This window comes from Adiantum capillus-veneris, chromosome 7 (assembly GCF_014529385.1).
Source record: "Adiantum capillus-veneris isolate H3 chromosome 7, ASM1452938v2, whole genome shotgun sequence".
Lineage (NCBI taxonomy): Eukaryota > Viridiplantae > Streptophyta > Polypodiopsida > Polypodiales > Pteridaceae > Adiantum > Adiantum capillus-veneris.
In genome coordinates this window covers 44334647-44359674 of record NC_140937.1, presented here as the reverse complement: position 1 = coordinate 44359674, position 25028 = coordinate 44334647, and the positions used below count along the sequence as shown (strand labels likewise).

Below are 25028 nucleotides of genomic sequence, written 5' to 3'. Positions count from 1 at the left end.
TCTCGAAAAATAAATTTTTTTGCAGGTCTTCACAAGGAGAGTGATTGTCTATCGTACAAGATGCTAAAACTACATTTGAGTTGGTTACGTAGGCTTTGGAGATGAATTGCTTCATTATTTTTAGACATAATTGCCTTTTTTGCAATGGTAACCAGTGACAAATTACATGCTGAGCACTCAAAAACGGATCTCAATTGTCAAAAACGAATGAACATTAGAAAATCTTGAACAATCCAAGCAAAATAGATACAAGGGTATTTTGGGAATTTTTGAAATTTGAGGGGTATTTTGGGAATTTCCTCAAATTAGAGGGGTATTTTGGTAATTTTCCCAATTTTTTAAACACTGCTCTCAAAGCAACCACCTTTTATGATTTTGCACTTTTATCCGGCGGCTTGGCCTGCTTAATAACGGGCCTCACACACTTGGGCAATGATGCACGCCTCCTATCCTGCCCCAGTGGAAATTGAAACGTGGAAACGACTCGCGAGCTAAGATGGTGCTCATCCAGGTACGCAATGTCGCGTTCTGATAGTATGTTTCTCTGCTTGTGTCTTGCATTTGCATGACGTATTTGTGCGTATGACTGTACACTCATACTATATACGTGTGTGCGTGCTTGTGTGTGTGTGTGTGTGTGTGTGTGTGTGTGTGTCCGATCCAACATATACGACGTATTTGTGTGTGTGTGTGTGTGTGTATTTTTGTGCATGTTCCATACATACACCTACTCATATATGTGTCATGTCTATGAACATAACACACATCCACTGTTGTCACACTAAATGGCTTGTACTACTCATTGATCATCATGAAGATGCCGACATCAAAGTTCATCTACATGGATGGACAAATCATAGCCTGCCTTTTGTTCAGGCTTACAGGACGGCCGCGTTTTCGGCTTTTGGCATACTGCATTTCAGCAGAGGAGCATTTTTGTAAGCAAATCTTAAGCCTTTAATTGTAGGAAAATCTCAGAATTTGGAGTACAGTTTTCCCGAATTTACATTAGTTTTTACCGATTTCAAAGGGGCACTATTCCTTTTCCCTAAGCTAACAACCATATTGAGAAGTTTTCTGACACACCCACAAGCTAACAACCATGTTGAGAACACTTTTCTGACACACTTACAAGAAGCTAACAACCATGTTGAGAACATTCTTACATGAATGTAAGCAGCTTATGTCTCTTATCTTTTTTCCCTTGAGGGGGCGACAGGTGTTAGACTCTATACATGATGCTACCACTCAGTAGGTTTTACGTTCTTTAAAGCAGACAATTCCCTAGTACGTGCCATGCATTTGAGAAGTCCAATTCCATAGTAAGGCTGACCATTTAGCTCTTCAACCAAAGAGAAAATACTTAACACGCTGGCTTCCGTATTTTGTTTCCTAACTTGTGTAATTGCATGAATAAATGTTGATGCTTTTTTTTTGTGTGGCTTTTTTGTAGAGAACACATGAAGAGGTTCAATGAAGCCGACACTCGCGTAGATATGACTGGTAAAAACTGCATCATAACGGGATCCAACTCAGGAATAGGATTTGAAACAGCTAAAGCTCTGGCGTCCAGGTTCTAGTCAACTCTCATAAGGACATCTGTCTTATTATGATTGATGATGATGATTTCTGCAATGACCTTATTATGAAGATTCTTAAGAAAAGCGGCTCACTACAAAGCCATTTATTATTGTAGGGATCGAGTTTTGTGCATGGATGTTCTTCTCAAATTTTCAAGATGGTTACAATGTTTTTGATTTTTCAGTGGAATAGACCTCACTTATAATAATGCGTCTTAGGTTTCTGAACCTGGTGTTTTGAGGATAGTCTTTAGCCTTCTTATTTAAGAGGACGCACTTAAATATCTCTTGCTATATCGGCACACAAGTTGTGAGACATTAATTTTGTGGTACATGAGTTTGAAGATTGCACACATAATACATAGAGTGGAAGTTTTATCAGCATACTCGAGCACACAATCGACCCAGCTTTAATCCCATATATAAGTGACCCTAGGGGTCACTTCTCTTTTAATACCCATGCCCAAAATATGCTCTGCATCACCCAAATCCTTCATAGCAAATGTTGAATTTAGCTTACGTTTCAGAGCATCAAGACTAGTCTTATGTTTCCCGACAAGCAGCATGTCATCAACATAGAGAACAAGTATGATGGGACTACCATCTTCATCCCTTTTCGTATACAAACAATGATATGCATGGCTACGTTTAAAGCCTTGAGACAGCATAAAAGTGTCAAACTTCTTATACCACTGCCGTGATGATTGTCTTAAACCGTATAGAGCCCTTTTCAGTTTGCATACAAGTTCCTCACGTGTAGGAACTACAAAACCTTCAGGTTGTTTCATGTATATGTCCTCTTCAATGTCACCGTGCAAAAACGTTGTCTTTACATCCATTTGATTCAATTCCAAATCAAGCACCGCAATGAGAGCAAAAAGGACACGTAAAGTTGTAAGCTTTACAACGGGAGAAAAGATTTCTTGAAAATCAATTCCTTCTTTCTGTGCATATCCTTTTGCAACCAATCTTGCCTTGTACTTGGGTTTTTCATCCACAATCTTAATCTTGTATACCCGTTTGTTAGGAAGAGCCTTTCTCCCTTTACGCAATGGCACAAGATCCCAAGTATCATTTGCATACAAGGATTTCATTTCCTCTTGCATTGCAAGCTCCCACTTACTGCTTGACTCACATGTCTTTGCCTCTTTATACGTAAGAGGCTCTTTCTCATCTGTCAACATAATGTAATGCAAAGAGGGATCATATCTATTCACAGTCTGTCTTGGACGAGTAGGCCGCCTCACCCAAAGATCCACATTATCCGGTAATGGGTCTACATCAGGTGGCATAATAAAATCATCAACAATGGGCTATTGTACATCATTTTCAGCATTGTTTCGTGGCTGCAAATGCCCTTCAGGAGCCTCAATTTGCTGTCCAACATCATCTGGCTCAAACACCACTGGATCATCTACATTTTCAGCCATATGTGGTGCATCCTGAGGGTCAAAATAGGCCTAACAGGTGGCTGGTCATGCTGAAATTTGACCCTTTTATGGTCATGCTTTGAGGCACAATTGTTTTGAAGCAGCCTTGCCTCATTAAAAACAACATCCCGGCTGCGCACAACCCTTTTGAGCTGAGGTAACCAAATTCTGTAACCCATTTCGCCTTCTTCACCATATCCCATGAAAAGGCCTTTAATGGATTTGGCATCTAGTTTACTCCTCAACTCGGGTCTGACATGCACAAAAGCCTCGCAACCAAAAATGCGTAAGTGATCATATGAAGCAGGCTTGCTGGACCAAACCTCTTCAGGGATGTCACCTTTCAAAGACATGTGAGGGGATCAATTGTATATATGCACTGCAGTTTTCAAAGCTTCTCCCCAAAATCCATGAGAGAGATTAACTGTGGACAGCATGCATCTCACCCTCTCACAAAGTGTCCTATTGAATCTTTCAGCCACACCATTAGAAGAGGGGCTGTATGGCACAGTAAGCCCCCTCTTAATGCCCAAATTTTCACAGAATTTGTTAAATTCAGCACTTGTGAACTTCCCCCCATTGTCCGTACGCAAGCATTTTAGCTTTCTACCTGTTTGGGTGGTCACAAATGCATGAAATCTCTTAAACGCAGCAAAGGCTTCATCCTTAGATTTAAGCAAATAAACCCAAATTTTTCTAGAATGATCATCAACAAAGGAGACAAAATAGCATGCACCTTCCATAGACTTAGTAGGCATGCTACATACATCAGAATGTACAAGATTAAGCACACAAGATTTACGAGAGACACCAGAGTAATAAGAACGCTTTACTTGCTTGCCATATTGACATTCATTACAAAAGTCATGCTTTGTGCCTTTAGCATCAAGCTTGTTCAAAGTACAAAGTTTAGAAAGGCCCTTTTGGCTCATATGGCCAAGCCTCTTGTGCCACAACTCCATGTGAGAGTTAATTTCAGCCAATGCAATAAACTTGCCCAACACGGCCTTTCCATGCATGCAGTAAAGTGTCCCTTTCTTTGTGCCCTTTACAATCATCCTTGAGCCTTTAGTCATTTTCCATGATCCTCTCTCAAATAAGATGGTGTAACCATGCATATCCATCTGACCAACAGAAAGCAGACTCTTCTTGATTCCCGGCACATATCTAACATCATGCAAGACAAGCTCATTTGTGCTATCTATTGAGAGATGCACAGTGCCAATACCCTCAATGGACCATGCATGATTGTTTACAAGGTATACATGGCGACGTTTGCCTGCATCAAAAGTAGGGAAACACTCCTTGATAGGAGTCACATGAAATGAAGCACCGGAATCAACAATCCAAGTTTGGGATAATGCATCATTGACAGTCAACAAAGCATCAATAAGATCACTCTTTGTGATCTGCATGTCCTGTGAATGAACATTAAGAGAGGCATCAATGTCATAAGCATCATCATCTGACAAAGTGGCACACAAGATGTCCTCTACATTTGACAGCTCCTCAATCACAACACTAGCAGCCACATTGGCCTTCTCTTTGTCCTTTGAGCTATCCTGTGCATCTGTCTTGACTTCCTTCTTCTCTTTCTTTTTGTCTCCGCCATTCTTTTTCCGTTCTAACTCGGCTTTGTAGTACCTGCAATCGGGTTTTTGTGACCTTTCTTGCCACATTGATAGCAAGTCACATCACCCTTGCCTTTGCTGGCATTTCCCCTTTCCTTACTCTTACTCTTAGGCATTCTTCTTTTCTGTCCTGCCTCTAACCATGTTGGCAGAGCTGCCTCCCTCTCCACTTGCTTTCCTCCTGATTTCCTAATTCAAGATAGAACCCCTAACACCATCAAAGGTCAAATTGGGGTTATTGGACAATGAAACCACCAATGTTTCCCATGACTCAGGTAAGGTCATAAGCAAGAAGATAGCTTTCGGCTTATCATCGAAAGGAGGCAAGCCTGAATCCTGTAACTACGACAAAGTACTTGCGAACAACGACAAGTGCTCTGCAGCGCTCTTGGACTCATCTAGTTGCATGCCAACAAGTTTTCGCATCAAATGCACTTGGTTGACAGGCGTTGTATTCTCATACATTTCCTTTAACTGCTCCCACACATCAAAAGCACTTGTGAGACCTTTCATATCAATGACTGTCTCATCGGTCATGGCCATTTTAATGTATGTAACAGCCTTCCTGTTTAGGCTAACCCATGCTTCATTCGTCATATTCTGTGGCTTTACCTGTTCAAGTGCCCCTTCACAATCCTTAAGAAATAGGATGCCCTGGTCCTGTCTTTCCAAAGATTGAAACCTGTCCCATCGAACCTCCTAATCTCGAAGAGATTCTTCACATCCGAAGAAGATGAGGCCATAGTTGCACGAATTAGAGGGCTAATACGCTGAATTTTTGAGCAAAATGCACAAAAACCGGAGTATAGCCTACTCACAGAGGTGTGCACTACAGTTCCAAACGGTCACAGGAGCAATTTGGAGGTTGATTTGGGCACAAAAATCAATTTCTGAAATTTATGTGCAGGAAATTTCAGCGAGCGAATTTGTGCTCAAAAACAACAAATTTAGTTGTTTTTAGCCTCACAGAACATACATAAGGCTAATACATAGCCTTTAGAAGCATGTGAGAGCAAAAGCCCCAATTTGTAGCATCAAATTGCATGAAATTGAGCCACAAATGGTCATACATAGGCAAACTTTGTCAAACGTGCGTAGATTGCTTTAATTTGCACTTTCCCCAATGTAGTCGCATCCTAAAAACACTTGCAAAAATCTGCATAAATCTGAAATTTTTTGAAAACACCATTTTTAGGACCTGTTTTTCGGTAATTTCAGTGTTTTCGGGTAGCAGGGACTTAGCAAAAGTGTTCCCACATCTTAATGCATCATTTGCAAAACGTGTATTTTGCTGTCATAACCTGTAATTTGCTGATTTTGACCTAATTTCAGCCTGTTTTAGGTCAATTTGACTTGTCGGGAGCTCTCTAGTGTCCGAGTACGAGTCCTTTGGCGATGAAATTGCAAAATTTCGCGTGAAAGTTGACCTCCTTGGCTGAAAATCAGCGTTTGCAGGTTTGGGAGCAAACCCTAATTGGGCTTTGATACCAGTTGATGAGCGCGCGGCGATGTGTGCAAGTGATAGAGCACGCGAAGATGTGTAGGCCTTGAGGCTTGAAGCGGAGGCACTGTGCTGCAGAAGGGAAGCGCTAGCAGAACGAAGAGGGAGAGAGAGAGAGCTCACGTTTTTTGGGAAAACTCAATAAGTGAGTTTTGGGTTTTCCCACTTTTATTATAAGTGACCTTTAAACAATGTGTCCAGGTTCAATATAAACCTGGACAAAGTATAAAAAAGGGGTTATGTAGGCCTTTAACCCAACATACCATGAGTACCAACACCAAGTACCCGCAATACCTCTAGCGTTTTTGCTAGCTATACCACCATCAACATCCATGGCATTTTTCCATCAACATATTCAGCTCACCAGCGTTTTTAGTCAACAATAGCAGATTCTCATCGTCGTCAGTTTTCAGCCCTAGCGTTTTCAGAAGTTGCAGATTTCAGCCATAGTCCCAACGTTTTCAGATTCAACCCTCAGATCAGCCCAACATTTTTAGATTTCAGCCCATAGCCTCATCAACCCTTACAAATTATATAAATTCCCTCAGCGTTTTTGCATTACCAAGCACCTGCAGCAAGATCCCATCAACATCACATTAGCTAGGACGATTTGTGCAATCTAAAGCAAATACCTCTCTAGCGATAGAGAGGGGGGTCCTTGGAGGGGAGTTTGAGGCCCCATCTAGTGTTGGTCTCTCTCTCTCTCTCTCTCTCTCTCTCTCTCTCTCTCTCACACACGCGCGCGCACACACACAGAACTGCCACTCATAGTATCATCTGTCTTCTTTCTCTAGTCTTTTGCACATCTCTCATGAAGTAAAATGAACTCTCATTCAGTAAAAGGAACCTTGACTATGCACTGAGCACTCATCCTGAGCATTTACCATCAATCACTTCCGCTGCACATTACATTGGTATCAAAGATCTTTGGCAATGTTCGCTATCATCCCTCAAGAAAAGAATCTAAAGAAGATTTTTTCTCTCAAAGAATCTTCAAGTCCCTACCCCGACTTTTTAGCCACTCCCACCCTTAGTCCATCGTGCATTGGGCGCGTTCCTGTCTTCATCGCTCTGTCTTGAGGGCCATAAATCCATAAAAGAACCACAAGTTTTTTTTTGCTTGTTTGAGATTGGACGTAACCCAAGGCCAAAAAGGCGTGTCGATCTCTCTAATCCGTGCTTTTGAAGAGTGATAGGTAACCAAGAAAAGAAGTGTTTTTTCAACCTCCCCTCATTCCTCTTTTCCACTCATTGAGAGCGGACCTTGCACATTACGGCACGCCAATCGACGTGAGGTGGGAAAAAGCAACCTTGGTGTGAGCGCAAGGCCGCCAAGGGGTGCACTGTTGCAGGAAGGAGTCGAGCTTGGGTAAGAGAAAAGCCTTCTTAAACGCAGATTGCAAGCAGTTCCAAGTACCAAGAACCCCTTGTTTTAGCAGGATCGATTTGAAAAGCGGACATCATCAAATCAGAATTGCGTCGGGAGATGTCTACATGGACATCATCAGATCAGAATCGCGTAGGGAGATGTCTACAAGACAACCTTTCGGACGAGCTTCGGTTTATATGAATTTTTGGTGATGCCTTTTGGCCTTACCAATGCTCCAACGACTTTCAAGCGAATGATGGATAGGATTTTTAGAGAGTACAGATTGTTTGTCGGGACTTTCTTTGATGACATTATAGTCTTCTTCAAGGATGAGGTAGAACATATACAGGTCTTTCAGGCATTGTGAGATCACAAATTAGTTATCAATGCCAAAAAAAGTGAATTTTTCTTGTTGGAGATAGACTTTTTGGGACACATCGTCTCAGCAGCAGGATTACAGATAGACCCGGCCAAGATTGACACTATACGTGATTAGCCCGATTTGAAGAATGTTCATGAAGTTAGAAGCTTCTTGGGCTTATGTTCTACTACCAGCAGTTCATTCGAAAGTTTGCAGAGGTTGCTTCCCCTTTGCACATTCTGACACAGAAAGGAGTCCCTTTCTCGTGGGGACCCACAGAGGTGGCTGCCTTTCAGACATTGAAAGAGAAATTGACTACCGGACTAGTATTGACTTTGCCGGATTTGCAAACGTCATTCGAAGTATATTGTGATGCTTGTGGTCGTAGTTTGGGTGCGGTTTTAATGCAAGAAGGCCATGTCATTGCCTATGAGAGCCGATTGTTTTCAAGGCTGGAATTGACCACAGAGATTTATGAGAAAGAGCTTTTGGCTGTTATCCATGCTCTTACTCAGTGGCAACATTATCTACTCGGAGCCGATTTTATGGTCCTTATTGTCATCAGAGTTTAAGTTGCTACTTGTCACAGAAGTAGCTTTCGGAAAAGCAGATGCGGTGGGCTAACATCTTGTCACAGTTTCACTTTCCAGATTGTCCATGTACAGGGACAGAAGAACTTGGTGGCAGATGCTTTGTTCCGGAAGCAGTTAGTCTTGGCTGTTTCTTCGATTCATTATAGAAGCTTCGAGGACTTGGTCGATCAGTATGCAACAGATCCAGATTTTTTGGATGTATTCACTCGAATACAGAATGGGGAGGTAGTAGCGGGATATTCCATACGGGATGGCTACTTGATGAAGAAAACAATGTTGTGCATTACACAGCCGTTGAGAGAAAAGGTTCTAACTGAATGCCAGTGTCCACCTTTTATGGGTCACCGCGGCATTGACACCACCTTGAAAGGTGTGGAGCGTTACTTCTTTTGGCCGAGACTCAAGAAGGGTGTGGACGACTTTGTACGCAGTTGCTTGGTATGCCAAAAGGTCAAGTTTGACAGGCATAAAGCACAGGGATTGTTATAGCCTTTACCCATTCCCATCCACCCTTGGGAAAGTATTGCTATGGATTTCATTTTTGATCTCCCGAAGACACAGAGTGGGCATGATGGCATGTGGACTGTCATTGAGAGATTTAGCAAGCAAGCTCACCTTATTCCAGTGAAGAAAACAGTTAAGCCGGATCATTTAGCGAGATTGTTCATTGCACAGAGATCCCCGATTCACGAGTTTGTTGTGGAAGGCTATTTGGGAGAACATTGGCACACGATTGCAGTTCTCATCATCTTTCCACCTGCAGACAGATGGGCAATCTGAGATTGCAAATTCAGTCGTACTAGATTTATTGAAGTCTTACATTTCTAATCAGAAGACTCAATGGGATTTTTTTTTGCCTTTGGGGGAATTTGCCTACAGTAACACGATCCACTCTTCGATGGGGAAGGCGCCATCCTTTGAGATTATTGAAGGTGCTACGAAGGTTTCACCCTTAGCACGAAAGATAAGATTTTTGAAGCCGACCAGTACACGAGGGACTTGGACACTGCTTTTGCCAAGGTCCGGGAGGCTTTAGCGAAATCTCAAGATAGACACAAGAAGGTAGCAGATCGACACTGTCGCGATTTGAAATTAAAGGAAGACGATTGGGTGCTCTTACGTTTTGAGAAGGCACGCCTAAGATAGAAAAAGGGAAAGGAGGGGCTTTTTCCAAAAATTAGCATGAGATAATATGCCCCTTTCCAGATAAAAGAAAAGATAAATGATGTCTCCTTTAGACTGAACTGCCCGATACTTGGAAGATTCACAATGCTTTTCATGCGAGTCCCTTGAAGCCTTTTAAAGGCGATGTGCCTGATGATGGGGAGCCAAATGAGCAACCCAAAGTGGAGGAAAACTCGTTCCAGAACAGATATTGGCACACAAAGATAGAAAGATCAAAGGTAAAGTGATTAGGCGGTTCTTGGTTAAATTCAAGAACTAGCTTGCATTGGATGCGAAGCGGATGAGGGGAGGAGGACCTAGCATATACTCCTTAGATTTTGGAACTTTACCTTGAAGCATTCGGTTTGGCATAGTCTACTCCGATAGAACCCCGATTTCAGCATGGGTGAATCTAGTGCAGCGGGCTTGCACAAGAGGGGTGTCACGTGACACATCCAACCCTATGTGTCCGTGGACAAGCTACAGCATGACAAGGGTTCAGTTCAATCAGTCAAGTCTAGAATAGGAAGTGATCTAGCACTTTTGTGAGTCTGTTCGCAGACCGTGCATGTCCAGACACTTAAGAGTAGAAGCATATCCTCTGGTTGCACACAGCATGATTATCAGCATTATCATCAGAATCCATTAGGAGCATTTTCTAGTGCACAGAACCTATTTTCCCTATTTTTGACATTTTTCACTTATTATTTTAAGTGACTTTTGTTGAGAAGTGAGTAGGGCAAAATGGGTAAGATAATATATAAGCAAACCAGAGTTAGCACTATCTGGCAAAGGAGGCAACAGGAGCATTGCTCAACAGGCCAATTCTCAAGCAAGAACAAGGACCCTTTCAACTTGGCGTTTTCAGCAGAGGACTCCAACGTTTTTTGACCCAGCAGCCTGGCGTTTTCCAGCAATAACTCCAGCGCTTAGCAGCCCCTTGCCTTGGCGATTCTGCAGCAGCAACACTCAGCCATACCAGCGATTTTGCATCACAGCTTCAGCCCTACACTTGGCGTTTTTGAACAGCCTCAGCCAACGTTTTTGGGACAACAACTTAGCGTTTTCAGCAGCCTATGATCAGCGTTTTTGCAGCAGAAATTCAGCGTTTAAGGGACCAGCATCACAGCGTTTTTGAAGCTAGCAGATCAGCCCCGACTTGGTGCAACAGTACCGATTCGAAGCATTCAGTTTTCAGCCATAGTCTCGTCATCGTCGGCACCACTGTCGGCCTCGGCATAGCCTATTAGATTTGCATCAGCATCTTGTACCAGATTGTGCAATCAATAGTAGACCACTCTCGCCATCGAGAGTGGGGCCTTCGGAGGAGGTTTTACGTCGTCTCTGGTGTCGTATTCTCTTCTCTCTCTAGCTCTCAATCTCATGCACTTCCATTCACAATCTCCATTCACTTTGTTTGTGATCACTTGCACTCTCTCATTAAAGCACGGAAGGCTCTCCCTTCCCTAAGAACAAGGAACCTTGAGCACAGTTCGGAGCACTCATCTTGAGCAAAGTTCATCATTCATTCTGCTGCACCTTACATTGGTATCAGAGCTTTGGCAGTGTTCTGTATCACTCAAAGAAAGAACCACAAGAACCACATAATTTTTTTTGCTTGTTGCGGTCGCACGTAACCCAAGTTCTCTTGGGCGTGTCGATTCCTAATCGTGTTTTTGAAGAGTGACAAGAAACCCAAGAAAGAAGGGCTTGTCCAGTCTCCCCTTGTGCCTCTTTTCACTCATTGAGAGCGGACCATGCACTTAGCGGCCGGCCAATCGACGAGAAGTGGAAAAAAGCAACCTTGGTGTGAGCGCATGGCCGCCAAGGGGTGCGCCCACGGAAAAGAGCAGAACTCGGGTAAAGAGAAGATCCTTCTCTAACACAGATTGCAAGCGAAAGAAGAACCTCAAGAACCTCAAAAACCTCAAGAAATCAAGATCCCCAAGAACCCAAGAACCCAAGACCCACAAGAACCCAAGTTCCTCGTGAACTTAAGAACCCAAGCCACAAGAACCCACAAGATTCCACGACTTCAGTGGATGGTCATCACTCGAAGCGGAATGGATACTTCGCTTGGAGGTGATGAGCATGAGAGAGGCGAAGAAGAATTTTCCCCACCAGGAGGTTTTTCCGACCCTCCCTTTTCCCCATCTACGCCAAGGATTGCACTAACTCCTATGGAGTAGTTGAAGCAGTTGTTTATGGTAAGGAAGTTAGAACGCGAAGCAAGTAAAGCAGAAAGATTGGCAGCCATAGACTGTCCGTAGAAAGAAGGGCAGCCATAGATCGTGAATATGACGCAAGAATGGAAGCCATAGAGCGTGAGCACGAGCGCGAGAACAAAGAAAGACAAGCAAGATTTGATCGCGAGAACAAAGCACGAATGCAAGAGATGTTGTGACTCTTTTCTCAAGTTCAGGCACAGATGCAAGAGATTCGGGAAAAGGAGACTCTCTCAGTCTCTTCTTCTCCAAAGCATGACGCACATGATTTGCATATGATAAGCATGATGATTTGAATGATAATGATAAGCATGAAGAATTGCATGACAATGACAAGCATGATGGTTTGCATGATCAAGATGTGATTTCTCACACGCATGATGATTTGCAAGAAGATGATGTGATTCATCACGAGCATGATGATGTGATTGTTCACAAGAATGATGGGTTGGTTGATACTTTCTCTAGTGAAGCTAACCTCATTGCAGAGACGATCAATCACAAAGCACCGATCTTGGCTCTTGAGTCGAGGTCCAAAGAACCCCCTCAAGAAGAACCGATCTTGGCTCTCGAGCCTGGTCCAGAGAACCCCCACAGGAAGTACTATGTGCTCGAATGATTAGTCAGTACGCATTGTTCGAGTGTTTCATTCGTGATGATTTCCTGTATTTTAGTCAACGTCTTTATGTGATCCCTTTCATAGGCATGCCATATTGTACGTTGAGCACGATTCACTCACGAATGAGCACTGATGTATGCGGATTATTCATGAAAAGCTGAGAAGTATGCATTCAAGGAAGTCACATTCCACGTCTCTTCCTTGGCACGACACAGTTGTAGAAAGAGCACAAGAAGTACGAGCACCAAGCATGGGCATTTCCGTTGTGAATTGCCATAGTTGATTGATTTAGATCAGCACGACAAGATTCGATCTCATTGTTTGCATGCGTGTAGTGAACGGTTTGGCACTCCATTTATTTGTTCCTCTACATTGCATGTACAGTCTTTTAGGAAGACGATATTTTTTCCAATCACTTTACATGGAATGGGTATGTTCATGTTTTTGCGTTGATAGTGGTTTCATGAATTTTCAGCATCGGAGAAGGTGGACCTACGTCCGTAGACAAAGTTGAAGCATTGAAGGAGCTACCAATGACTTTGTGTCGCTTTCGGCGCGGCCCAAAGAAGCAAGCGTTGTAGACCTTTATGAAGTTCAAGTATCGCACGACCCACACCTCAGAGTGGGCCAGCGAACAGTCCTTTCCAGGATTCCGGATGTTATTGGCGATCTCCCTCGACGCCATACAGTTCAGTACCAGTACCTCACTTTGAAAAGGAGGGGATGTCACGTGACACATCCAACCCTATGTGTCCGTGGACAAGCTACAGCTTGACAAGGGTTCAGTTCAGTCAGTCAAGTCTAGAATAGGAAGTGATCTGACACTTTTGTGAGTCTGTTTGCAGACCGTGCATGTCCAGACACTTAGAGTAGATGCATATCCTCTGGTTGCACACAGCATGATCATCAGCATTACCATCAGAATCCATTAGGAGCATTTTCCAGTTCACAGAACCTATTTTCCCTATTTTTGACATTTTTCACTTATTATTTTAAGTGACTTTTGTTGGGAACTGAGTAGGGCAAAATAGGTAAGATAATATAAAAGCAAACGAGAGTTAGCACTTTCTGGCAGAGGAGGCAACATGAGCATTTCTCAACAAACCAATCCTCAAGCAAGAACAAGGACCCTTTCAACCTGGCGTTTTCAGCAGAGGACTCCAAGCGTTTTTTGACCCAGCAGCCTGGCATTTTTCAGCAATAACTCCAGCGCTTAGCAGCCCCTTGCCTTGGCGATTTTGCAACAGCAACACTCAGCCATACCAGCGATTTTGCATCACAGCTTCAGCCCTACACTCGGCGTTTTTGAACAGCCTCAGCCAGCGTTTTTGGGACAGCAACTTATCGTTTTCAGCAGCCTATGATCAGCGTTTTTGCAACAGAAATTCAGCGTTTAAGGGACCAGCAGCACAGCGTTTTTGAAGCTAGCAGATCAGCCCCGACTTGGTGCAACAATACCGATTCGAAGCATTCAGTTTTCAGCCATAGTCTCGTCATCGTCGGCACCCTGTCGGCCTTGACATAGCCCATTAGATTTGCATCAGCATCTTGTACCAGATTGTGCAATCAATAGTAGACCACTCTCGCCATCAAGAGTGGGGCCTTCAGAGGAGGGTTTTATAACGTCTCTGGTGTCGTATTCTCTTCTCTCTCTAGCTCTCAGTCTCATGCACTTCCATTCACATTGTCCATTCACTTTGTTTGTGATCACTTGCACTCTCTCATTAAAGCACGGAAGGCTCTCCCTTCCTAAAGAACAAGGAACCTTGAGCACAGTTCGGAGCACTCATCTTGAGCAAAGTTCATCATTCATTCCGCTGCACCTTACAAGGGGAGTCACTCCGCTCTTTTATCAACAGATTACCCTGATTTTGGAATAGAGTTACTGATGTCCCTTTGGGTTTCAGGGATATTGATGGGCTGTCAGTATTCTGCTGTATGACTTTATGAACTGGAATTCCTGAAAATGATACTGATTGATTTGTACTTGACTTGTTTGAGTGCAGGAACTGAAAGACGAAATGATTGCAACATTTTGGTCTCATAAATATGATTGCATTAAGGATTAGTTAATCGGGCATCTGTGAGGTCTCGATTGGATCTAGATGCGATTACTAAATACTTTGCCGATTAATCATGGTCTGAGATTTGGAATGAGTTTGAATGTGCTATGTCATGTGATGTCAAGTGATGTGATTGTCGATTTGTACAAGTGCTAGATCTGTTGTGTCTAGTGCGTCGGTACTAAGAGTCAGTGTCTACTAAGACAGTTTATGGCCTTTGTCTGTTTTGCAGGCGTAATCGAGGGCGATTACAATTCTTTCAAGAGGGGGGTATGTCACAAACTAATGATGTGGCAGGACACCCTTGAAATGCGCTGACAGACTGACGTGGCAGCCATCGGAAAATCCATTGCAAAATGCGCTGACATGCGGACATGGCAGGCCATTTGAACAGCTGTACAGACATCCCGCTTTTCACGTTGACAGTCGTACGGATTTTCAAAAATTGCACTGAGATGCTTTTTGGGCCCTATGCTTTAATTAGTGAGAAACTTCTAAAGTTTCTAAAGCTTTTGATTTTGAGATTTTTGGGACTCTGATTTTGGGCATCCCTTGTACCAATAAATAAGTTGGTTGGGCCTCATTCATTACTCAGAGCATCTGGACGCAAAGTCTGAGTGTGAGTCTCCGCCGACTCCCTTGTACTTTTGCACCAAGATTAATATAAAAAGAAATACCGAAAGGGGCGCCAGTCTTTGGGGCCAATACCTCTTGGCACGGAACTACGCCGGGCCGTGTCGTCTTTGTGAACTGTTTTGAAATGAATCTCTATTGTGTCGCGGTAGAATTTTAACTTGGGGTGTCCAAGTTTGTTACACGGACCGGCGTAGTTCCGTGCCCAGAGGTATTGGCCCCAAAGTTTGGCGTCCCTTTTGGTTTTATTTTTTATATTAAAGCTCGAGCAAAGTTACACATTTTGAGGGTCCTCTCTGCTCAGTTGCGTGTCAGCAAGTTTGTGTGCAGGAGGCCCTCTTTTACATATTTAAAAGCCCATGGCCTCTTAAAAATAATACATGAAGAACTTCAAACTCAAAAGCTTCTTGGCATAAAAGCTGGAGCTAAATTGCGAAAATCCATATTGTGCCATGTCATCAGTGAGCGCGTTTTGCGGGATTCCGTACGGCTTGCCACGTCAACACGTTTATTGGGCGTTTGTATAGTTGTCCACGTTGGCCTTTCCGGGTTTGCCACATCATTAGTTTGTGACATACCAACCTCTTGAAAGAATTGTAATCGCCCTCGATTACGCCTGCAAAATCAGACACAAGCCACAAACTAGTTCAGTAGACACTGACTCTTTAGTACTAACGCACTAGACGACACAAATCCAGCACTTGCACAAAGACGACAGTCACGGAACATTCACATCACATTCAAATCATATCACATAAAATCCATTCAGATCTAGGACCATGATTCTTGGGTGCACGATGAAGGGTGGGAGTGCCTACTAAGTCCGAGGTCGGGACACGAAGATTCTTTAATAATTTTAATAAAAGTTTTGTGAAATCCCTTAGCGTTGTCTTATTCTATCTCCTCTTTACTTGGTGAGCCCAAGGCTCTTTTTCCTCTATCTGGTTGCAGAAGCCACCACGTGGTAGAGCTTCAAATTAAATTTAAAAAAAGGTCGTGAAAAGCTGTTAATAAAAAAACACCGCCGTGAAAATAAAAGCAGCGTCGTAGGTTGGCAAGTAAGGCAGCAGTTCGGAGGTTCATAGAGGCACAACAGTTTGAAGACGAAGGTTTTCAACGACAGCAATTCGGAAGTTTCTCTGAAGGTTTGTCTCCGCCAGAGAGAGAGAGAGAGAGAGAGAGAGAGAGAGAGAGAGATTACACACTTACACACACTCTTTCAGTGTGGAAGGCTCGCATACTGCATGTGCGGGAGAGAGATAACCATGTCTGCTTTGTCTCTGACCTCACAAGTGGCCCCTTCTTTCATCGAGCGTGCACGGGAGAAGGGATCCCTCTCTAGCTTGTCGTTGAAGCCATCACTTGTCTCAACTTTGTTTGGTGTCAAGGCTTGTGCGAGGGCTTCATGCTCTCTTCAGGATGACCTCGACGAGCTGGCATCCAAGTGCAATGAGGTTGGAAAGGTTCCTATTGTGAGTCTGATCACCTCCGCGCTCATCGTCTCTGGAGCCAATGCAGAAGGCCCCCCAAAGAGGCTTCCTACAATGAGCTAAAAGGTATGACATACATGGAAGTCAAGGGAAGTGATATTACTACTTAGCGTCCCATGATCAAGGGTGGATCCGGTGCCTTTGGTCTCAAGCCTTGGTCTCAAGCCTAGCACATATCAACTTAAGGGAGGAGTCCCAGACTTTCAGTCCATCAGGCTCATGACAAGGCTTAAATTTGAGGAGCAAGATGGATCCACTATGTTGCAGTTAACGTTCACCTCCCTGGGGTTCATATGTCGCATTCCCCTCTCCATCCCCAAGCTCAACCTACATGTTATGAAGCTCATGCCAGCTGTAGCAACGCCACCTGAAGACATAAATTCCTCTGAAGCTACACGCACCGATGCTGCGTCGATGCTTGGTTTGCCTGTGATTGAGGCCAGTGCCATCGTCATCAACATTGTTGATGAATAAAAATCATGGCACTAATCAGCTCTGCTGGCTTGTCATCGCTGGCTTTTTTTTGTAGGCGGCACGTCACAAAGCCACCATACTGCATCAGAGCCATCCCATACAGCTTTCCTCCGTTGAAATCCCTGCAAATTGGATGTAAAGCAACTGAAACCTCCGTAGTCGATTTGCAGCTGGCCATGGTGTGAATCCCATAGAGGTCTACTATGTTGAGCCGTGCTTCTGCAGACACTGATGGGAAAGCAGACCCCTAAAAACATCACGACACAAGGCATCTCATTTAGAAGCATTGGAAGATTCATATTTTGGCACCTGATCACAACACAACGCCATCCTCAAGGAGGCCAATCATCATCAGACGACATGAATTGGGCTATGCACTTGTGTGAAGAAGCTCGAAATACAGGGCTGAAATCTCTTTTGAAAGAACAATGCTACAACAAACAGTGGTTTGCTATGGTAACAACTACTTTCTGGATGGTGTCTCCTCAGTTCCATTAATGCTACTAGGCTCTGAGGTTTGAGAGTGTAGGTGTCAAAGCACCCCTGGCAACAAATCTCTCAAACGGATTTCCCAAGTCAAGAGTGAGTCCCTTCACACCGCTCTCTCAAGCACCTTATTATATCTGCGCTTGATCCCCAAGCAATGCCAATACCCCCCAAATGGCTTTAGGGGTATCCTTACCTTGTCCACACGGGGCCCTGGCTTCATCACAAGTCCCCCCTCCCATGCTCGTTTCAGGACCACCCCATCACAATGCTGAACTTCAGGACAACAAGTCCCAATCCCCTCCCCCTCCCCCTCCTATCCACCTGTCCAAAGGTTGCAAACAAACGAGAGCCAGCCTGCTCTGAAGAAAAAGGCCCAAGGCTTCCACCTCCAAAACAAGAAAGTGGAATAGGACGAGGATGATGGAAAGGGGAAGTCGTCCCTACGGAAGGACTACTAAGTATGTCTTCGTGGTGGAACACCAAGCCCCTCTTTTGCTTGCCCCTACCTAATTGCCCACCCTCTCCCTCTCGCCCATCCTTCCCACAAAGCTCGCTCTCTCGCTTGCCATCCTGACTCGCCTAATTACCGCAATAGGAAACTGGCTACAACATCAGGTAGGAGAAAGAGTTGACGGCCATGCAGAGAGAGAGAGAGAGAGAGAGAGAGAGAGAGAGAGAGAGAGAGTGCAATTTTAACAAGGGAAAATCTATCAAGAAGCACCCATAACTCTTTATATAGCAAACCTTCGACATAGACTATAAAATTAGATCTACTTCTCTTTCAACTTAATCAATATGTCACATCTCCTGTATTTGTCTTAATCCGTGTTTTGTGTCTGGCAAGGATATATATTCACAACAGTGGACGTTTCAATTGTAGAAGCGTGACTCTAGCTCGACAACACTACAAGGTTCGTTATCTGTATCCAGCACCCCATGACTATGCATTTGCTTGGTGCAACACATAAACGCTACAGGGCAGGGCGGCATGGCTTCCGTTTCTAATAATTTTGGGAGAGACCACAATGCCAGCTCTCCACCATACTTTTGTATGGCACCTTTGCATGACGTGCTTGTATACTTTGCAGTTTGAGTCTATGACGTTTCATTGCAAGACGATATGTTTACCTATTCACATTGCTTTTTTGTAGCTTGACTCAAACATTGTCCTCTGGCTTGCACCATTGGATGACATTTGTACACGATATCAGGTCGGTAGTGTAGTTTAGTTTATAAAAACTTGTTTATGCTTTTTGTATTTTTGAGTTTGTCAAAGCTTCCTTAAGTTGAGTTTAGCCATATGTTTTTCTCACGAGTACATGCTCAATTGCGATCATCGTATCTATATATGAGATAGACATGCATTTCTTTTCTCAGAGTTTGGCAATTCAACCTATATATTGAAATAAATGAAATTTGATTACGCTTGACTGAGAATAAGATGGGTATTTTAAAGATGGTTCTAGGATTTAGAGACTAAATGGTCGATATTATTAGGTTGAACGGTACAATTTGCAAACAACTACCAAAGTAGGTTAAGTTGCAACCCTTTTGCTCGATTCAATAACCCTTTTTAGTAGCCCTTTATCGTATATTGAGCACTGTGGGTCACAACTTGCTTCTTACCAATGCTCATTAAGTCCCAAGCTGAGCTATTATTAGTGCCTATCAATTGGTTCTACTCATTTTTCTCGTGTGACCACAACAAAAAGGCGACAACAATCACGACCAACTAACCAGCTGCACTCCCAAATCTATCAGATTATGTACGGCAAAGGGCCACCAAGCAAGACTAGTTGGTAGGACCGGTGAGCTTTCAGAAAAGCACACGCCTGAAGTTCTAATACCACTGCAACAAACTTAATCACCCTAAGTTAGAAATCTGGCACGACACACGAGAGAATCACTTAAAACACTTAACAAACTTTATCACAATTAAATAGAGTCGACTCGACCGAGCCCAGAGGTATTTGTCCCAAAGTCTGGTGCCCCTTTCGTATTTATTTTTTTATATCAAAGCTTGAGCAAAGTAACACAGTCTGAGGGTCCTCTCTGCTTAGTTGCTCGTCAGCAAGTATGAGTGCAGGAGGCCCTCTTCTTACATATTTAAAGGCCCATGGCCTCTTAAAAGCAGTACATGAAAAGCTTCAAACTCAAAAGCTTCTTGGCCCAAAAGCTGGAGTGCAAATCGCGGAAATCCGTATGCTGTGCCACGTCATCAGTCAACGCGTTTTGCGGGATTCCGTATGGCCTGCCACATCAGCATGTCAACGCGTTTTTCGGGTGCTATCCACGTCATCAGTTTGAGAGAGAGAGAGAGAGAGAGAGAGAGAGAGAGAGAGAGAGAGAGAGAAGCTCTTTCCGCTTTTCTTTCCCGAAAGCTTGTTCATGAGCGAGCATTTTCGGTAATGGCGACATCTAGGGAATATCCCAAAAAAGCTCACTCCGAAGCTTGCGCAAAACCAATCCCCATAAAGATGGAAGCGACGGTGATGACTGTGAATGGTGCTTTGTGTGGGTGCAGCTCTCTTTTGCTAGTGAGCCTCCAGGCTCGTCGTCCAGCTATGGTGCACCTTCGCATCCTCTTCCAAGCTCCCGCTTTAAGGCCACATGCCATGATGTTGGCGCTTTTGTTTCAGGGCCTCTACAAGGTTGCCCCATCAAGCACTTCTGGACCGTTGCCCCCCACAAGTGGAGTGTCTTTGTTTCTTTCTCTCAGTATGCGACAAAAGGCTGCCTCAATAGCTGCGATAACAGATCATGATGCCCTACCTCAAGCAATCACTAAAAGGGACAACATGCCGACACCAACGAAAGTGTAGATGTCTCTAATGTTGTTGATTGGAGCAACGGGAGTTACTGCAGTAATGATGCAGAGGTTTCTGTTGTTTTCTTGTGCCTTTTGTTTACTTCCAACCGGAATTAGTTAATAAGCTTTCAATTATTGTTTTTTCTTTAAAACCTTGGTTATCTCTAGCTCATTAGAAATTCCAAACATGATCAAGAAAGCTCCACCACACTCAGCCCTTTATGGAGATGGATGCATGTCGCAAAAATATCGCATCCACGTCACAATAACGCAGGCCCTTACCTTCTTGTTCCTCGCCTTGTCAAGTGACAATGGGATAGCGACCTATTTGTTGAAGCACGAGCGAGTGGTGTTCCATGCCTTGACGTGGTGTGCCCAAGTGAAAATAGCATCCCACTTGGAGCCATCCTATTTGGCATGATGTGAGTCCCTTTTAGTCCCAATCAATCCCCAAATCGAGTTCTCAGCCTTTGTAAGTTTACTCCCCCGACATGAGATGTTGGAGTTGATCATGTTGAGTCTCTTATTTGTTCAAATTGTAAAAAGATGTCAACCTTTTTCTCTGTGAGGGTGGAGGTGTGGTGTGTGTGGGTGCTTGGCCGGATGACCTTGGCTTCTTGGATCGTAGCTATTTGGGAAGGTATCCTGCTATAATCAATATAAGCAGCTGCCTGGACCATGCAGAGGGCACGTTGATTTGGTCTCAATCTCTCTCCACTGGACACACCACAATATTATCTATTGTGAGTATGGTTAATTTCCTAGGTTGTTTTCATTAGCTATATTGTAATTGATTTTTTGAGAGACCATTTGTTGAGACGTTTTGAGCAAAGTTCATCTAGGTATTGTGCAAAGGATTTTGGGTAGCTCTGTTCAGATTATGTGCCAGTCTGGTTTTTTGTTTGGCCTTATAATGTATATCTGTGGAATTTGTGAGAAAGGGGATTAACTCTCAATCCATGTTTGTGGGACCTATAAAGAGGTGCAACTGTTTACATGGTGTGCCGCAATAAGGAGAGAGGAGAGGATGCCGTTTCCAGAATCAAGTCTGAAACTGGAAATGAGAGTGTACACCTGAAGGTATTGCTGCCCATGCTCAATCCAACTATCTGTTTTAATTTTTCTTCAGAAGCATCTCGGAGCTCCTTGTTTAACTCCAGAATTTAACTTTTAGAGCAGGTATGTGATTTGTCCTCACTCGATCAAATCAAACACTGTGCAAAGGACTTTGCAACTTCAAATTCTCCGCTTCATGTTTTGGTGAGTTTCAATTCTAAAATTGTCTTGCTTAAATAATCTCTTACTGATATGTTTGCAAAATCTTCAGGTTAACAATGCGGGTTTAATGGAGCATGAAAGGGTAATTACCACAGATGGGTATTGACTTAAGTGCTGTCAACTATCACAAGCTCTTTACCTCCTGGCTAGCAAAACAGATATTGGACATGTGTTATTATGCCTTCTAGGCTCATTCAAGATTATCCTTTTGGAATTTGGAACAGGTTGGAGCTGAACTTTGCAGTTAATGTCGTCGGTGTGTATGCCATGACAGAAATGCTGTTACCTTCACTTAAGAAGGCTGCACCAGAAGCACGAGTTATAACGGTGTCTTCAGGAGGAATGTATACATCACCTCTTACAAGTGATCTGCAGGTTAACTGATTTTAACACCCCATTTTTCATTTTGTTGCAAGAGAATGTACACACTGACACTCTGAATGAATGCAGTTCGAAGAAGGAAAATTTGATGGAACTGTTCAGTATGCAAACAATAAACGAATACAGGTAGGGCTTGAAATATAAACCATCCCTCCTGATTATTCTCACAACTCCACGAAAGTCCTCCATTGATGTATAAAAAAAGGCAACCTGTGACAAGAAGCTGTTCTTGCATTAAAGTCCCGAACTAACATGATCACTCTCACTCTTGAGTACTTAATTTTTTCATCCACCAGGCACAAAGCAGCATATGGCAATGTAAAGAGGACAACATTTCTCACCCCTCTTATTCATTTCTTGTTGGATTCAAGGTGGAAAGCAGAGTGATGCATTCATGATGAGAGGGGGAGGGAAACTGACACCAAGACTGACAAAGGAAAGGGCTACACTTGCATTACTAAAAGTTACAATAGGTTGCCCGCATATACGCAGGCTCTGAGATCTATGACCATCATGTGTGACATAGTCATTAGCTACATCATCAGGTGCATCATGGGGCATGGTAGACATGGTAATTCATCTTGATTTTTTACTTCTTGACCGGGACGATATTGGGTTTGCTCTCATGTAAACAAAAAAAAACTGAATTAGAGTTGCACTTTGTCCTTGCCTTATGAGTTGTGATATATTTCGAGCGCTACCTCCATGCTGGCAGAGGGAGCTTGCTGCTATCGTGGACCCAAGAGAGCTAGCCTGCTATGCACCTGGGAAAAAGCTGCCTCCCTTCATGCTTGTGAGTTGAGGCTCCAAAAAACGAGAAGCTGTCCGAGTGCTTGTATTCCGGTATCCTGATTCCTCCCACAACATTGCATACGTTTTCATCTTAACAACTTCACAAATTAATATACTTCATTGATATCAAAGTTCATTTTCTTTTGCCCTTGGACATTCTGAATTTACAGGGGAGAGTTGTTACTCAAACTCACTTTGTGCAAACACGATTACCACTCTTATGGAAACTAATGCACATTTAATGACCATGTTGGACTCTGGAATTGCACCTTCAATAATCGAATGTAGTTGGCTTCAAATGATTAAAGTCGAGTGTTTATTAATCATGCATTTTAATACATCCTGATTTTGAAACTCTTATGCTGAATTTCTTTTCTGAAACGTCATGATGTTGATCCAGAGGAATGGAATGAATTGAACCTTTTCTGTTTTACAGGTTGCCTTGACTGAAAAATGGGCAGAAGATTTCAAAGGGACAGGAGTCAGCTTTTACTCAATGCACCCAGGCTGGGCAGACACACCAGCAGTAGCAAAAAGCTTGCCCCAGTTCAAGGACACGTAAGTATTTTCTTTTTAACCAACTTGCCCACATACATGGCTTTCACAAGAACAGGATTCTGAATTTGTTTTGGATCTGCCAATTGAGTGTTGCATGTTCTCTGAGATATTTCAAGTGTTGAGCTTTGAAAGATAATTTGCGATGAGCTAAGGGACAGTGGGGAGCAGTTACTTACCAATATTAAAGCAAAATTAAATGCCATTAAGAAAGATAGCCTAGTGGTGAGTGGTGTATGTCTTTTAAAGAGTACATTGCAAGCATAAAAGGTCATATTTTACCTTGTAGTGCTTGAAAGATCCCCTGGCAAAGAATTTTGTGCTGATTTACAAGCTGCGTGACGTGCACTTTTGGGGGCTAACCAGTGGTTATGACTAAACGAGGTTTTTCAGAAAGAGAGAAAGAAGAAATAATGTATTAACGTGTCGAAGCCAAAACCGTACAATAGAAATGTATCTTTCAATTAAGGGAGTAGAAAACCTAGCCTAAAGCTAGAAAGGCTGAAGAACGGTCTTTCTGAAAGTACATCCATGGTCTGAAAACTATGTTATCATTGAGAAATACTCTCTCAGTTTCTCTCTCTCATGGAGAAATGCATATCTGCATGATTGAGTTGGCTTGGCATCTTCCTCTGGTGATGCTCAATAATTGCTTTGGTCTATCTATTTTATTTTATTTATTGGTCAATATTGCTTAAGGTTGATTCGGATATTATCGATCTTCCAGGTTCCAAAACAAACTCCGCACGCCAGAGCAGGGTGCTGATACTGTCGTATGGCTTGCAACACAACCGAATGAAAAACTCAATTCGGGAAGCTTCTACTTCGATCGCATGGAAGCACGAAAGCATCTTCCTTTTTGTGGCACTGTATATACTCCTCAACTGTTAAACTCAATTGTGGAGTCAATCAAGTCTATTTGTAAATTGTCTGTGTAAATAAGCTAGCTCAGATGTATAGACTTATCAAATGCTTGACTCACTAGTTAGTTCACATAACTGGTTCAGCAAAGGAAGGGACTCAAATTCATTGTACCTCTTCTGTTATGTATGGAAATATTTTTTGTTTCAAGGGCTAACCTTTAGTCCATCTTTAACTTCTTGATTTTCTCGAATGTAGCACACCTTGTGCCACCGGGCTATGCCCAGGAGGATGCAATTCCACACATCATATTTATGGAATAAAGTGGTGTTTTGCCAGAAGCATAATGAAAGGAAATCCAATGTAGCACACCTTGTGCCACCGGGCTATGCCCAGGAGGATGCAATTCCACACATCATATTTATGGAATAAAGTGGTGTTTTGCCAGAAGCATAATGAAAGGAAAGTCCAACTATGATAAGGTTACCCCGTGCCACTTAGATTGTGGATTCCTTGTTTTAGTAGTGGAAAATATTGCTCTACAACTTGGTTTCTATAACAAATCAGATTCATTTGTTCTCTGATAGCACTCAAAAATGTATTAATGGGTCCCTCTTGAAGGAACACATTTGGTTGCCCTTGGAGAGCCATTTTCTGATTGCTTTAGAAACAACCAGCAGGAGGTGGAGACCCTAGGGGATTTATTGACATGCCAAGTGGGATGGATCCA

At 43.1% G+C, this 25028-nt stretch overlaps 1 protein-coding gene and 1 pseudogene across 3 annotated transcripts; both read left to right on the top strand.

Annotated features, from left to right (window-relative positions):
• The first annotated feature begins 374 nt into the window (after positions 1-374).
• Positions 375-24515, top strand: LOC147453767 (NAD(P)-binding Rossmann-fold superfamily protein). 3 transcript variants are annotated; one of them, XM_086515856.1, is made up of 10 exons: positions 375-511; positions 877-938; positions 1454-1573; positions 21412-21511; positions 21611-21691; positions 21759-21808; positions 21934-22084; positions 22160-22216; positions 23319-23440; positions 24165-24515. In XM_086515856.1, the coding sequence occupies exons 1-10, from the start codon at positions 497-499 to the stop codon at positions 24373-24375; spliced, it is 969 nt and encodes a 322-aa protein (XP_086371982.1). In that variant the 5' UTR covers positions 375-496; the 3' UTR covers positions 24376-24515. The 3 variants fall into 3 exon arrangements, with proteins under 3 accessions (XP_086371982.1, XP_086371983.1, XP_086371984.1); XM_086515857.1 differs by having other exon boundaries at positions 415-511; positions 818-938; XM_086515858.1 differs by lacking the exons at positions 375-511; positions 877-938; positions 1454-1573 and adding exons at positions 18478-18533; positions 18774-18833.
• On the top strand, positions 16414-17030 carry LOC147453768 (oxygen-evolving enhancer protein 1, chloroplastic-like; annotated as a pseudogene).
• Positions 24516-25028: the final 513 nt, after the last annotated feature.